General features: G+C 38.9%; 1 protein-coding gene across 1 annotated transcript in view; it reads left to right on the top strand.

Moving 5' to 3' along the window:
- The first annotated feature begins 11,376 nt into the window (after nucleotides 1-11,376).
- The window catches only part of arid5b (AT-rich interaction domain 5B), a 75,515-nt gene continuing 69,412 nt past the window's right edge, over nucleotides 11,377-17,479 (top strand). The window contains exons 1-2 of the mRNA XM_072390726.1: nucleotides 11,377-11,483; nucleotides 11,794-12,048. Coding sequence (XP_072246827.1) covers nucleotides 11,463-11,483; nucleotides 11,794-12,048 — 276 coding nt within the window. The 5' untranslated portion in view covers nucleotides 11,377-11,462. The remainder of the gene's footprint in view (nucleotides 11,484-11,793; nucleotides 12,049-17,479) is intronic.

Raw genomic sequence — 17,479 nt, 5'->3', positions numbered from 1 at the left:
AACTGGATATAGTGGGTACAGAAAATAGATGGATGGATATCTTTATTTATTTACCATGAGAAAAACAACACATCAGGCTTCACTGGCTTTCTAAAACTAAAGCACACACATACATCCCCACAATCACTCCTCACGTCAACTTACCCCACTGGGCTGCATTTCTGTTGAAATTAATCCAGCCAGTCAGTGCAGCAAAAAAGGAAAGATCAGTATGGACTGTGACCTTGGAAAGGAGACAGGCTTTTCCTGCCTTTGTTCCAATTTATCTGTCATCAAGCCTCAGTTTGCATCACGTGCATGAAATCACAATGAGAATTTCAGATGGTAGAAAAGTCTGGAATGAGATAATCCAGCTTTATGCAGGGAAAAAACGAGAAAAATACCACAGTGGGTTGAGTTGTTAAGAAACTGATGTTTATCTAGTTTCCTGGTGATAACAGAATAAACCAGATACACAAAGTTGCACTGAAACAAAGTAATGTATAATGTTAATGAAGAGTGACAACAGCAGCACATTCTCTCACAAAGTGAATGGGAACAAACTCCCCACTGTTGACTGAGACGGAAAGGTCACCCCTCATCATACCGTGGGCCTTTGTGAGGATGCTGGTCAAGATTCAGCTCTTCTTTGCTGTGAGGAGATAATAATGGCAGAGATAACCAAAGGGCTCTGGACACTGATCACAGAACAGTGATTCTCTCTATGCAGCTGCTTCAATCAGAACAGCTACAAAGCTCAAAGTGGGACTGATTTCTGTTTCATTATAAAGAATTAAATGGACAGCAGAGTGGATCAGTGTTTTAAATACTGATCGCCTACAAACTATAAAAGGAAACTAGACATAGACAGGATAGAGAACTGAAATCAAATATGAATACTCAACACTGGTTGAAGTTATTGCAAAAAATATGATCTAACTATGTGTTGTCTGCTTTATTCTACATTTTCTCTCCATGAGTAACTCTTTAATTTGGGATTTTGAAATACAAACATCAGTACAAGTCTAAGTTGATTTAAAAAGCACAGCAACATTGTTTTTCATTGCATTGGTTTTGCTCAATAGTTTCAGCTTTATAGCTTTTGACAGGGTGGTCTCTGAGGGTTTTGCGGCTGACATTGGGTAAAACCCTGATAAAGTCAAAGTAATTTCAACTTGGTGAGGGAAATAAGACTCAGTTGTGGTTTTTCGGTCATGATTTTTATTTTGGGTGTTTTTCCAGTATATGTTAGTTTTCTTGGTTTTGTTCAAATCTTGTTTTTTCGTGCACCAAATGCTGTTGTAAAGTTCCTGTTTAAGAATTATTAGTTTAATTGTCTGTTTTAGCTTGAAAGAGCATGTGCCTTGTTTGTGATGTGTGACCTCTCGGTGTTTGCTACCTGGCTCTATAACTGTCTGCTGTGTCTGTATTATTTGCCTTTTGTGTGTCGACAGCCCCTGAGTATATTTAAAGTCCTGTCCCACCTTGTGTCTTTGTTAGTTTGTCTGGTCTCTGCCTGTTTTATTCTTCTGCTCAGCTCCTGCCTTACAAGCCCTGTTTTCCCTGAATCTTTATTTGGATTTACTTTGTTTAAACCTTTTAAACCTACTTCCATACCTCCCTCAGCTGTGTTCAAGGAATTCCTGCCTTCTTTGTCCAATGTTTGATCCTCCTCTCACCATTACTAGTAATATTTTGATGTCGTTCATCCAGAAAGTCTATCCACAATATGTGATTTTTCTTAAAAGTTTGCTTTTCATGTCATAAGTTTGGGTTATTTTGTGCCTGTATGGTTCAGTCTTCAAAACAAACTATCATAACACTCTACAACAGAGTCTCTGGCAAAGAGGAACTGGATGCTTCTGGGTCTCCGGTTTGATGTTGACAGGATAAAAACACAGGACACAGAGGGTGGAGGAAACCAAATCAGTGTTAAAGATAATTTTATAGGCTTCACATATTGTGGTTTTTCTGTTCAGTCCATGATTTTGTGGTGATTTTCGTCTCTTTATGACATCTTTATTTTATAAATTTACTCTTGTATAAGATATCTAAATAGCCCTAAGTGTCCCATATGGTTCGATACATGTGTTTACTCATCCAGCTTTACAAAAACTGATCCTCAGAGATTTTTATGTGTTTAGGTTTCAGCTGACAGTTTAAGTGTGTCTTGTCTGAACAGATGTAGGAAGGTCTTTCTAATCCCAGTGAGAAGAAAGTTTCAAGTGGAAACATTGAAGTTTTGCATGTTTATGGCTTCTAAATTGTTAAGCTAACACACATGCAAGGGATCCAAAGATTACTTAAGCATTCAAAAATATTTACAGTCCTAATTTTTTATTAAATTCAAAGATACTTTATTAATCTCCAAAGGGAATGGCATAAATTATCGAAGAAAAATGTCTACAAAGATCAATAAGAAAATAAAATGAAATAAAAATGTGATGAAAATCAGTTGATGAACATTTGGAAAGCTGAAGTGTAGCAGTGAGAAATAAGAGATCTATTCCATGAAATTCAGAGATATCTACTATTTCTTTTCAAACCTGCATTTTAAACTCGAAAATGTGTATTTCTGAGGCAGATAACCACAGCTGCAATGCAGCTTTTATCAGCAGTCTTCAATCAAAGGCTTCATCTATATGTGCTATAAAATAACTCAACTTTTATGCTGCAGTATAAATTAATCTTTAAAATCCGATGTTTTACAGCCGTTTCCGCGTCATTCCTGTTGTAAGCCAACAGGAGGCACCCAACACCACCTTTTTCAGAGCAAAGGAGCTCAGATAGTGGCACCTATATTAGTTAGTCTGACATTTATGCTACGGGGAGATGTGTGATTAAAGCTAGTACACATTGTTCCACATTTGATAATTTATTTTTGAAATATGTTAGTGCAACACAGCCACCACAGGTCAGTGGATGTAACTTATATTTTCCAGAATAGAGCTCCTTTTATAGAGAAAATTCCCATTCTATTCCTCTTTTGTTTATTCATTCAGTTTCGTGGCAGCTGTGCCTGGTTTAAAACCATGTTAGAAACAACACAAGCAGATTGTTTCGCTAATATAAGCTTCCTTTAAACAGTACAGGTCACGGGTGAAGCAGGTGGTTAAATAGTCGTACAACTCTGGCACTGATTCTCTTCCCTTCATCTTAAAAATACTGTTTCGACTCAGGACCCTGCAGAGTCACACATGTCAGGCATTTGCATGGGAGAAATTAGACTTAAATGGGTAACACATGATTCATTCTGCCTCAGCCCCGACAGCTGCAACAGGCCAAGCAGTTATTGGACAAATATGATTCGACTCAGAATAGAGCGACTCCTCAAAGCTTTTCCAATGTGGAATCTTTGACGTAAGCTGAAAAATAAAGAGATATTGAAGCGGAGTCCGTGTGAAACATATTGAATTGCACTCAAACCATATTCATTTTCCTCTCACTCGATGGATTTTTTCCTGACCTTAACCTGACAACTGTTATAAATTCTGCATTAGCAATCAAAACAAAAGACTATTATGCAGCGCAGTGCTGGCCTCTGGTTGCTACTTGGCTCATATTCCCTGTACAGTAAACAGCCCACAGATGTTTTACATTGATATTAACAACCTTAATTTGTCCTGCGCAGAAAAAGGCCAAGCATTGCGCGGGGATTAAGTTCTCAGCCATGTATCACACACAGCACAGACAGCAATCTCATTTAGCTTGAGTGAAGTTTACAGTGAGTGGGTTTTGCATAGGTCATTAGTTTTCTCAAAATACCCCCTTGTCACCATAGCAACTTCAAGTGACTGCTAAATTGCCTTATAAAATTAGATAAATTATTAATGTTGAGAGGGGTTTTTTACTTTAATATATGTGTTCAGGCTCTGAGTTCCTGATACTGTATTTACAAGGCTGTAATGGAAGAATTCAGCTGTTGTCAGTCATATTTCAACTCTCTTGTTTTCATTCTTGAATTGGCTGATTGTCAATACCTTGAACAGTCATTGTACAATAGCTGCCTACACCCACAGTTGGTTGACATATACATAACATTGTACTCTGGGCCCAGATGGTAACACGCACTAGTGAATAATCTGATCATAGATGTCTGCTGACATTTGTGTCCGTTTTATAATAATTCTATGTGTGACAGAAAAGTCATGGTGATGCATTACACAGATGGTAAACGCTGAGGTCACTCTCCTCAGCGATGTCTTTATCAACGATGGTTTGACCACTGGGTGTAATAGCCTGACTGATGTTTGAAACATACAAAGTAAATCTTTAATGCTGAGATAAGGTTCCGCATTAATGCATTGCTCGAATGAGAAGGTGACACTTTGACCTCTTCACTTAAAAAATACAGCATTTCCTTTTCCTTTTTCAGCCTCGGTGGCGTTCGACTTGCTCCACGTACTGAAAACATCCATAACTCACAGGCGGCCCGTAACTCAATCTAACAAAATGCCTTTTCAATCACTCTCATCTTTTATAGTTATACCCATCATCCATTTACATAAATACATTATTCATGGTTGTAATCCTGGTTTCAGATGGGGAGATATAAACAGTGCGTGCATGCGTGTGTGTGTGTGAACTGATGTGTGTGCAGATGGCAGGGGAATGAAGCTGCCTGTTTTGTTTGTGCTTTGCACATTTCTGATTCAGCGGAGCACTCTCCAGCAATGAGGTAAATTTACATTTACCATTGCTGTAATAACCTAAAACCCATACTGATGTTAACACTTGTATACACTCAAATTTCAGGTTGTCCTGCTGCATGATTACATTTGTGTGGTGCTTAATAAAGTGACTCACTTGACATTATCAAACTGTTTAGCTCTAATAGTTGCCCATGAATGTGAAATTGTGTTTTTCAGGCAATTAGGTCATTGTTGTGGCAGTCATTCAGACTGGGCCAACCAATGTTTGCCTTACGAATCATTATCATATACATATTAATATATGGTATTAGGGGCGATCAGTGTCGCAGTCATGAATGGAAGCAGTAATTGGTTTGTTGGAAATGAAGGACCTCAGGGCTGAGTAGTGAAATTGAAAAGATGGATTGCAGAAACCATCAATTATGCATAAATTACAATGAGGTATAGTTCTCAGATAAACAAGTGTGATACTAGATAGGAACAAAAAGAGACTAATGTGTTATTTGCTCAAGAGGTTATCTATTCTGCCATGAACAGCAGCGATCCACACAGTTCACTGCATGCAGTCACTCCTTTGATGTTCTGAAGATATTCTAGCATCAAATATATTTATGAGCTCATTCAGTTAATATTCAGCCTACAGTACAGTGGCTGACACCTGCTAATATACACAGAAATTGTATCTAATGGTTTCCAGATGAACATATTGAAATCAGGTCCTGACTAAAATGGATCCTCACAATAAACTAATTGGGTTTCTCTTGCATGTGATGTCCACTCACATGTGATTGAGCAGAGAGACATGGGACACTTCGTTATAATGAGTCAAAGAAGTTAAAATTAGCCCTGCAATTTCTCTCAGATCTCCTGTTACCTTTCCTAAAGTCATGCTGCAGACGTGGGGGCCATTGTCATGTGATTACTGTGGCACAAAGACACAGGTGTAACGTTACTATTGAAACATGCTCCCCTGGACAAATTCACTTGATGGATTTTTAATGTCCCAGGGCTTTCCACTGATGATAGATGGCTATCCAGAGGGTAATGCAATTGTGCATGTGGAATGAGTCTGTGATAGGGTATGTTACCCTAATTTCTCAGAAGCCTTCTTGTTTTAGTCATCTGTAGATTTTCATAATCCCCTGACAGCAGAATTAGAAATGTTTGTTGTAATATCACACTGAGAGCCTTTTGTGTTGGTAAATGTGATGTTTGGCCATGTGTATACTGCACTGTATATCCCTTACAGCCCAGTGCTGCTAAACAGATCTTACTAGTTTTCAGCAGTTTTTTACCTCCCACACTTTATTAGATGACTAATTGAATTAAAGGGAGAGCTGTAGGTGTTTTTTTTACAAGTTTATCTTCTCTTTAGTGGCATAGTTTGAGTTGTGCTATCTTGTTGAAACTGTTGTGAAACGTAAAAAAGTACAACTGTTCCAGAACTGTGCTTAGGTACAGTTTGTGGCTATTTGTAAATCAAGTATCCATTCAAGTATTTCCATTTTCATAAATGTCCTACTTCCACTACAGAGCAAAGTGATACATCACACTTTTTTCAGCCTAACCATTAAAATTAGCAATTCATTTGCAAACTAAGTTTTTGATAAATACATTAAACCTATTTCAATAACTCTGATGGTATGGTGTCATGATAATGTAGACATTCAGCAATTTATTGAGCCAAGATATGCACATATTGCTGCTTCTGACTCGGAAAGTGGAAAAATAGTCAAATCCTTTCAAACTGCTGATGTCTGTGAAATATTTTCACCTAACTACACACATTTAGGCCATTTAATGTGAATACCTTTTGATAACTAAAGATGTATTTTCAAAAATTCCCTCAACATCCATTAACTGAGGCTCCTCTCAAATGGATTGAAGCCCCCTGGGGAGGCCCACCTTCCACTTTGCAAACATCTATACTAGGTTACAATCTAAGGAGTGTAAAAAGTGACCATTCATTCTGCACCTCTCTTCCTCTGCAGAATATGCAAAATGCATATTAATGAAATGTCACAAAATGCTTATTTTCCCAGACATTCTCTACAGTGTTAGTACCTTAACACACAGTTACACTTGGCCACTATGTACTTCCTCTGAGGAAGTGGATGGCAGAAAAATTACTTTTTTCTTGTATCCTATTGGTTTAATGTAAATTAATACCCCCCACCATCTAATAAATCCTTAAAAAAACACAAACCTATAAGTGTACAGCCTAATAGAATTTTTTTATTCTTTATTAAATGGAATATTACCACAAGCAGAATAAAGATTTCTGTTGTAAACTTTTGCAGTTGTGATAAAATCTGTTGAAAATACCACACTTTAAATGCATTTTGTTAAAAATACAAATATAAAAGTGAAAGTGTTCATGGCCAACAAAAATGGGCTCTTTCATCGTTCCACTTTATCTTTTTTTTTTATTTGCTTTGTTCAGGGAGGATGGTCCATTAAGTTACAAGATCTCTTCTGGCCAAGAAGGCAGAATAACTCACAGTTCCAACATAAAGAATCCACATAAAAGGGAAATGTCAAATGTTAGTACAATATGAGGCATGGAGTAAAACACTAAGCCAAAAAATCAAGTCCATATTTGCTCATGGTTCTTAAAACACCTTTAAAAATTATGTAAAGAGGGGAGTGTTTGTAAGCTGGTGATATTTTGAAGCACATCCCATGCATAACTTAGCATTGAAGGAGAAAGCAATTTTACCCAGCTCTTTTTTCACCCCAGGGGTATTTCAAAAGAAGTCTAGCTGTAGCTCTAGTATCATACTGGTTGGTGGGATATGACAGAAGGGTAGAAAAGTAAAAAGGCAATTTACCCAACAATATCTGTGCAGTAACTAGCATTGTGTATTTTTCTTCTCTGGTTTATAGATGGCAATCCTTTAGACTCAAACAATGTGTAATGAGGATGGCAATATGTTTTATGAGAGCATTTTTACTGATGCATTACTACAGAAACAATTTATGCTAGAGGTATACATTATTTTACTTGTTTTTTTTAAACTTCAGCATAGCAGCTTAATGTTTCTTAATTGTGTCTTAATTGTGAGCTGAGAATCAGTCATTTCAGCTGCCAGATAGATGTAGGAGCCTACTGCATTTACTGTCTAAAAATGTACTGAGATATCACAGTTTAAAAAGTACCTAAAGTTGTGTTTTGCTTAAGAGCGGAGAAAGTAATTCACCGTTGAAGTGTACAAGATACTTTGTGTGAAATGGCACAAATGTCACTTTATTTTTATGTTGTGTTTGAGAATTAAAAGGACTCTACAGAATGCAATAAACATTGATAAAAAAAACATTAGAGATAAGTTTAAAAAAGCAGAAAACCTAAACTATGATCATACAGAAACCATGAAAGATGTCAAAAATAATAATCAAAGTTGGATATTTCACAATTGTATGCCTTTTTTCGAGTATAAATAGTGTCTCAAGTCAAACGTATGTGCAAGTACGCAAAGTTCAAAGTTAAGTATGTTTACACAAGTTTCTCTCCATTTACTCCCATCATGAAAAAAATGCTGAAACTAGTTAAACAGACTATTTTGAATGGTATAAAAAAAGAGTTCAGTGTAAACACAGATGTTATGAAAGTATGTGGGTGAATTAAGGTTCTTAGAAACATGTAGAAGTTAAAAGTTAAAAATTCATGGATGAATGATAACTAGAGAATTACTGGTGTGCTTTTGTACAGCTGTACAGAGTCAATTTACATGTTTACTTTACACCACTGATACTGTGAATCATCATCATCATTCATTCATGTGTATAACTAAGACGTGAATCTAAGTCTAAAATTTCTTCTCCTTCCATGCTCTCACTTTGGTCTCCAAACACTATCAAAGGTTCGGCTCCATTACTGCTAAGTGGTTTACAATCTTCACCAGTTAGTTTGATGAACTTTTTAGGCATTGTTTGTCTTCTCCCAGAAGCTGAGCAAGTACTGAACTGTGGGTTTATCAGTGCCTCTTATATTGTAAAAGGCTGTTTGGTACAGGCAGAAACATAAACAGTACAGTTGTGGGTAAAATAAACCCAAAACAATTAGCTCAAAGCAGCAGAAGCACTCAGCAGAGATAAGAGTAACTGCTTTTCAGAGCAACAACAAAACCTTTTGATAGAATATCTGGCGTCAGTAATGACCTCTCTACTCTTATCACTTGTTGTGTACAACCTCTGCTCAAAGGATGTCCAGATTGAACTGCAGGGGAAATTAATCATCAAAGACCGCTCTGCATGTTAAATTTTCTTGTTGTTTTAAGTAATTCTCTCCCCTATATCGGCATTAAATGGGTTATGTCTTTGGTTTAACTGTCTTGTGAAATGCAGTTTTTTTATTGTTTTCCTCTGGATCTCATCAACGTTGTAATAAATTATTCTCTTTCAAGCATAATCCTGCTCCTCAGCCATTTTGGAAAAATATGAATATTCATCATTAAAACATATCATCATGTGGTTTGAATTATATGTGTCATCTAAAGACATCTGTATAGCTTTTCTGTGGTTGAAACTGTAACCCCTACTCTCCATTCTAAGGTAAGTTTCCAGCCACATTTGTGGCTCCCTGCTGAGGCTGCCTCTTTATGTTGGATCTGGAACACCTTTGTTGATTAAAAAAACAAACAAAAACACACATTTGTCCAGCTTTTCCCTTCATTGCCCACATTAAAGCTTTTAAGGGAGTTCATTTGTGAATTTGCTCATGCAGGTCCATCCTCTGTGGCTTATGGATATTTCTCAAGCTGCTTAGGCTTTGTGTCTATATGTTGATGTTAAAAATGTGTGAAGTAAAAACCATTTAAATACATTTGATTCTCTTTATGAAATATTACTTGATCACAAAGCACAAGTGTTTATACTGAGCTTGTGCATTATGCTGCAATTGTAATTGCTCAGTCTCAAATTGCCCCAGATTTGTTGACATTATATTATCATATTTGTCCAATACCGGTCTCTCCCTCAACACACACTCATTTGCTTTTGATAAAGATTTCCTAGCTTGAGGCCTCATTCACATCAATATCTGCATTATAATGCTGTGGTCGCACTGGGCTCTGCCTGTTGACAAGCAAACACTTGCAATTGCCAGATAAGAGCTCGAGTGGTGCTATTGATTAACCAGCGACTTCATTATGGTGGCTGCCATTAACAATGCAACCCCATTGATTCAGCCACCGAAATGGCTGTGAGAGAAATAAGGAGAGATAACACTAAGAGCTGCAGGAATCCCGAAACTGCTGCAGCCGCTTGTAAGACAATGAGCCTCTGTGTAATCCACCTTTTGCCCTGTCCAGACTCTCTAAACTGGTACTTAAAATATCTGAGTGTCACAGGGGATTACATCAGCTATTTTTGTATTAATATATAATACCTGCTGTTTCTTTTAATCGAGGGAAGAGGTGATATAAATTATAGTAGGTTGACAGTAATATGTTTGAGTACAGATGCCTCACCAGTCTCTGTGTGCCATTTAGAAAAATATCAGACAGGCATTTATTTAACCAGAGGAGGAAACATGTCAGTTTGATATACAGGAAGCCACTTTACAGTCTTTGAATTAATGTGCATGTATGCTATGCTTTCATTTCAGGAGAAAAAAAGCGCATTGCGTAATACTGTACTTGAAATAGCTTGTGTCAGAAGTAGGCCTATGTTGTTGCATGCTCTGTGATCTGAGTGGTGGATAAATGCAGGGCAAAGGGGGCATTACGACGGGGAAACAGCACAGCGCTGTGGACACAGTCGGTACTTAAAAAAATATCAATACTTCCAGACAGCCGATAAAATGCTGCTGACACATTCAACCAGCGGAGACTCAAAGGACAATGGGGGTGTCGATAGAAACCGCGAAGTTTGTGTAACTTGGTATAAAAAACAAAGCTGCCATAAATTATTCATGAGTTAATATTGGTTCCTGATACAAATGTAATTCGTTTACAAAAAATTAATATTCATCATTCTATAAGAGACTTTGATCGTGCAAATTTGCCAACGTGTGTCGAATATAGCCAATATCCCGCTGTCTGCACAAGGTCAGCTTAACGTTTTAACATGATTTATGTCTGCATAATGGACCGCCGCCTCGTGAACTGTGTCTCGTGACGCCTCGCTTTCTCTTTCGACCAATTTTTGTCGTTTCACGCTCGTCTCAAAATATATAAAACACATTATTTTCAACATTAAAGCCAACCTGCGCGCCGGCGCCTTAACGCTGAGCAAGTTCTGCTCAAGGCAAAGCGCCTGGCGGGTTCCACGTTGCCTTTTGAGGAATCATTTGATAGCCCTATTAACTTTCATGTAACATTGTTTCTTGAAGGCATCCACAGCAAGCGCCTCAGTGTCATTACTGTGAGAAATGTGCTTTCATACTGAACGTCTTTTACAGAAGTCCTGGAAGATACATACTGTTATAAAGCCCCTGAATGTGGGATAATATCACGAATTGGTCTTCTGGAAGCAGATTAATGAGCCAAAACCCGTTTTTTGCTGCTATATACAATCACGTGTTACTAACGATTGAAAAATCTGTATGTGCTTATAGTTATGTCTAAATGTTTTGCGTAACATTATTCCACTTTTTAAAAATGAGCCAGAACGTCATTATTACATGTATTTTTTGTGTATTTTTTACAGAAACTAATAAACTCTGCTTCTTTCGGGGAATCCAATATAAAATATTTTTTCTGCGTGTCTTTAACGACTAACACACCATGTTTGAAACTATACAGAGATATGTCCCTTGCAGGACCTTCGGCAATCCATTCAAGCCAGCAAGTTTGGAGAGCGTGTTGAGTTTAATCAATTCATAACGTCGAGATGGAGCCGAACTCACTGAAGGTAACGTTTGTTATCATCCGTCGATTTATTTTATTTTTGCGCTAATCGCCTCCTTCCGTAAACAGGCACCTAATCCACAAAACTTTGACTCTCTGCCTTTACTATGAATACATCTTTCATAGGCTGAACATCTAAAAATAGTAAGATGATACAAATTATGCGCAGAAAATGTGAGATATCCGTATGTGTGATTTTTGCCAGCCGTGCGTAATGGAGAAGGGACGTCTGAAATGTTTGTCTCTGCATTTGTTTACCAAATGACTTGATTTGCCATTTATTAATGTCTTTATTTGTCTTTTCTCCTCTACAGTGGGTGGGCTCGTCTTGCGGTTTACATGGACCATATATATTCTATAAAGCCTTTAAATTTCACCGGGACGGTAAACCGAGAATTCTTGCTCTCGGAGACTTTTTCTTCGTTAGATGTAAACCCGAGGATCCTATTTGCATAGCGGAGCTTCAGCTTCTCTGGGAAGAAAGAACAAGCAAGCAACTTTTATCAAGCTCCAAACTTTATTTTCTACCCGAGGATACTCCCCAGGGACGGACAGTCGCTCATGGAGAGGTAGGAATATTAACAGCCTGATAAATAATTCGTCTTTTCTCTGTGTTTCTTCTGTTTTTCTCGCGAGGATTTTATTCAACGGCATCTTTACTGCATTAAGAGTTGGCAGTGGATGTCTCCGTTGACAGAGGCATTCATGAGCGCATACATTTATACTGACATTGATGTATCGAGTAGAGCAAGAATTGACCTACAGCGGAATTTGTTCTCTAGTTTTACTTTAGCCTGTTTGTCTATTGTGGTGTCAAATGCTGAATGTGCACTTGCCCAGCTGCGCTCAATAAGACTGCCGCTGCGCTCTATGGGGTTAATTGTGTTATAAAGGGGAAAATCCGCAAGAAATCCTGCGCCTGGGCTCTGTCATTTCATTTCTTGGTAAAGCGTGTCAAATACTGACATATGGGCGGAAATTGCGAAACTGTAATGAATGCATTGGATCAAACTGGCTCAGATCGGTCGCTGCGATAGTTATTAGATATTTTGTAATGCAGTCTGATGTTGAAAGAGGCAAAGCGAGTCATAAAGCGTGGCGGAGCAAAGCCAGCGCTGACACGTCTCAACTACTCTCCATGCTTTGCATAATTTTCCCTGTGAACATTTCCATCCTCAACAATGCGATATTGTCAGCTCACATTTGAGGCGGCACTTAAAACGTCCCTGTGTTGCATTACTCTTGTTGGCACAGAAAAGCAATAGTTATGATTGACTGTGGCCATATGTGGCGCTTGTGATCCGGTTACATCGTAGCACTGAACGGCATTACTCTGAGTTTTTTTCTCACTGGATATAAAACAAACGGTGTGTTGTTTTCTCTCTGATATGACAACAGCACTTTAATTACTACTTCTCTTTGCTTTTGATCACTTGCGGTTGTGTGGAGATTATTCTGTTGCTGTTATATTGTTTATAGGGAAGGACAAAGCCTTGTTTGTACTTGACTCTTCCGCTGATGGTTTACTTACATTCTTTCCTCTTGAGTAATAGAGTGGCTATCACATTTCCCTTTCATGAGAAAGGTGGCTATTTATGGCTGGCCGCTTAGACTAGCTATCATCCTTGTGAATTCTTCTATGAACGGGTATCATGCCCTGAAGTCCTCTGGTTTTAGTATTTAACACGCTGCGATTATTTAGTAATTACTCTGAGTGCATGCATTACCGATTCCAAGACCACACCACACTTGCACAACGACATGTCAGCTCCGCCCCTTTCCGAAAGACTTATTTGAATTGCAAAGTGCTTACATTCCAGTCCATTGAGTATATCTGGAAAATATTATATTCAACTACCAGAAGGTCTGAGCTGCCAGTGCAAATGAAATCACACATATTTGTGTCATGTTGTGAAGCTCAGAATGAAAGAAAGCGCAAGGATTGTCTGATGCATTTGTCCACAGGGTAAAATCTTAAAGCAGTTTCCCTACATATAGGAAGCATTTTAGCACACAATTCCGCAAAACACCCTTTCTTAGAAGTTACAAAGATCATAGGAGGGGCCAGACACTTAAATTGTATAATTTGGGGATGGTAAGTTTAAGTGTTGTGTAGGTGCCTGTAGGCTGACCTCAATTAAAGGGCTTGTCAAATGCTTTACTCTAAGCAAATCGGACTACTTTCTGTATATTACACAGTTGAAATTGCCCCAACAACTTCAAGCCAGTTTATGACCTTCAGTGAGCCCATTCAGTTTCTCGCTGACTTTGCCCCATAACACTAATCTGCACTGCATGAGTCAGCGAGGAGCGCTCACAGATGCAACCCATAATCTAAAAAACAAACAGGAAGGGCAAACCTGTAAAAAAAAAAAAAAGATAAAGAAAAAAAGCTACATCATCACTACTCATTGGCTGTTAAATTCTACGCTTGAGTGACGTATGTGTTCAAAAGTAAACATTCAAGAAGAATTCATTTTTCGCTACGCTGAGAAGTGGAATTTATAAACCACTTTTCTTCAGCGCTGTTAGTGTGTGAAGACAGACTAATGGCCGTGGAGCAACACTGAACTGTAAATCTGTAATTGACTGGCTGGAAATCAGGAGTTTAAATTGGCCTTGTGACTCATACAGATATGAACTTGATAACTTACAGCTCTCAGGAAGTGTGATATTTCATATGGGTTTAGTGTTAAATGAGAACATGCAGCATCTTGAGGTATAGCCACCACTTGGTATGATTGTAGCTTATAATGTTTATTCACAGATCATGTTAGATTTACTCTTGAATAGTTTTACACAACATAAAACAGAAGCAGTGTCTGATTTGTGATTTCTAAACAGCTGGTGCTGGGTTGCTCTCCCTCTCTCTCTGCCTTCTATCTGGTAGATGACTATTAACTTAAGCCTGAAGCCAATATCCTCCAAATACCAAAAGGCATGACTTTTTTTCAAGACACCAGAACAGCCTGCTATTGAACTAGTGTGCTAGAAATGGATTACTGATTCACTTGTGTTCTCAGTGCTGAGGTATGATGTAATTTCCTGGTTATTTCTCAGGTATTTGTTTGCTCTTAGCGTCTCCTGCAGTGTGTTTGCTGTGTTTTGCTGTGCTGTGCAGTGACAAGAGGAACCAACCCGTGACCTACTGTGCTTGTTTTTCTTCTGTCGCAGGGTTGGAAGTCAATTCCTTTTAAATGCAGCCAGCTTTCGAGCCAGTCAGTTTTGGCTGGAAATAAAAAATAATGATCCGTTGAATAAATGCAACTCTGGGCGCTTGTGTTTGCTGATTAGATGATAAACAGATCCAGAGTAAATTTATGAATCTATTTATACTGAGTTAATTATTAAGTCCATATGTGGAAGAGGCTTTATTTTTCATTGTATCTCAGTCCGACAAGTAGTGTTTACCACCACCAGTTGAGCTCAGCTTGCTCTTTAAACAGGCTTTGTGTCGGGTTGCTCACCCATTATGACAAACCCTCTATTGGGGCCTCTGCTCTATTTGTCTGCCTGCAAACTGCCACTGACTAAACAGTCACATGTGTTTTAAACCTCATTGAGTGACACATTATTTCTTCTCACTCCAAATGGCCTGCCTGTCCTGCTGGTACTGCCCACCGGCTGTAATGCTGTCTGGTTTTGGACTCGCCATTTCAGCGGAGTGGTTGTAGATAACAGTTCACCACACACAACACCAACTTACTGTATACTCTGCTGCAGGCGCTTAATTGCTTATTCTTATCTTATACTATACATCCCACTTTACTGCAACTACAGCAAAGCACTCTTAATGGGAATTCACAAGTGCTGAGAATATTCCTGGATCATGTTATATTAATGTGCTATTATCATCACCTCTGATTTCATCTGACCTCTCCTCTCCTCTATTCTGTCCCTCTAGCTGACAAGGCTTTGGCACATACACACAGACACACTGACAGGCAGGGGACTGCAGCAGTAGGCCAGTATTGATTGCTGTGGAAAACACTTTGGCATACATCCAGAGCCATTTCTTCAGTACATGGCAGTAGTCCATGCATGTGTTTCAGTGCTTGGAAAGCCAGCTTGTAGGGAAATTAGATTGTATTCATTTGCTGCTTCTTTGATTTTTCCTAAGGGAAAAACCCTGAATGGGTAATTCAGGCATCTGGGATGCTGGTTGAGTTAAGTGTAAGTGGCTTAGATAGAGTGTGCGACCAGCGTTTTGATGGATAAGGTTGTTCTTGCTGAATTACTCAAGAGTAAATGTGATATGGCAGATTTTTACAGTGATCTTGTTACTACATCCATACTATTTTCTTGTTTTGGCCAGACTGTGAATTATACCAAATCTCTTCATTCACACAACAATGGCAGGAATTTGGAGGTGGCGCGGAGGGGGTGGAGGGCTATTGGGGGGGGTTAGTGTGCATGTCTGGCGTGCACGCATGTACACCTCCTCCTGCCGCAGAACAAGTCATTAACTCCGAACACTGCCCTCCAGTGAATTCCTCACCATTGCTGAAATAGCATGTAAATTATTACCAGCTCTTTAGGATAGTGTAATTTAAAACCTTTAAAATGTAATACCCAGGACTTCAAAGGCAATAAAAAAATGTACTAACATTCTGATTCCTTTTCACTGAACTGTTTTGTGTCTTCACTGCCTATGTAATGATATGTTACAGCAGTGCCTGTTTGTCAACACGCTGGAGACTTTTGGTGCTCTTTAGCTTGGTTTCTTCCACTTTGTCATTGACTAACCACTTGAACAGGCAAACATTTGCCTTGATGCATGACTCCATTGCCTCCAGCTACTGCGGATCATTATTATAACCTTTGAGGAGAACACAGCTACAGATGGAAAGCTCTTGCTTAATACTCCAGCCAACATTTTAATTTCTAACTGCGGAGTCTTGGATGGAGCATCGTGCATTTAGTCTTTTGCTTTTTTTTTGTTTGCATCTGCTAAAACACAAGGATACAAAGCTGCAGTGATTCAAGGGGGCTGACACAGCTTTTTCTGCGGTGTCACCTTACATGATGGATGCCTCACCCACTTCCAGAAAAGCTTTGAAAACTCTTCTTATCTCACTATTCCTCTCTGTCATTATAACTCCAAAAGAATGCTAAGTTCATACATCACCCCAGCTTGTGTAACAGCAATCTCTTAATGGAATCAGTGAATAAAAGATGAGCTCAGCACCCCGCCGCTATGACACCAACTTTTATGCATATATGAATAAACTGCTTGAATTAAGTGGCAGACCATTATGTACAATAATTTGCACCTTTTAAATGCTGCACTTTGAACTCTTTGTAGTCTTAAGACAGTCTCAACAGAACATATTCTAATTCAATTGTCCCTGGCATACTCTCCAGACCTCCCTCTTAATTCCCAGATAAGTTTGTTTTGGGACACTGCAGCCAAGGTCAGTCATGAGGAGGGGAGAAAGATAATGAACTCATATTGTGTTTCATACCCTGGTTCTCTCTACCTCCTTCCCTCCTTCTACTTCTTCTCCTCTGTCTCCTCATTGTCCATGTCACCATGTCCATTACTCAATTACTAATCTCCTTTGGCCTCAGGAATTCCTGCGCTGACCTCTCTGAGGCAGCAGGCTGAAACCTTCCCAGCATGACAGGAGTCCTGTGTGTATGTGCCCACAGTATAGAAAGACACCCACCCACTGGGAGCGAGCACCCCTTGACTCCCAAGCTGAAAGTCCTGTCTGAGCGATGAGACGCTCCGCCGCAGAACACTGACAACCAGGAATGTTGCACACAGTGGCGGGGATTTGTCTCGTAGGGAATTGTTTGTTGTGATATGGAATATTTCAGGGTGCATTGTTTCTAATTGGATCACCACATATAGAAATTGGAAGCGTCCCTTTTGTGCTGCTTTGCCACCCGTTCACTACATCCATATAAATTGAATGATATGGATTTTAGTGAGTTTAATTTAAAAGAGATTGCTGGAGTCAGGCATCGCTGGGACAGAGTTATCTACAGTTTCAG

This window comes from Leuresthes tenuis, unplaced genomic scaffold (assembly GCF_036924035.1).
Source record: "Leuresthes tenuis unplaced genomic scaffold, fLeuTen1.0.hap1 SCAF_8, whole genome shotgun sequence".
NCBI classification, from domain to species: Eukaryota; Metazoa; Chordata; class Actinopteri; order Atheriniformes; family Atherinopsidae; genus Leuresthes; species Leuresthes tenuis.
Note: the sequence above shows the minus strand (reverse complement) of the source record. Positions and strands in the feature narration are given on the sequence as shown.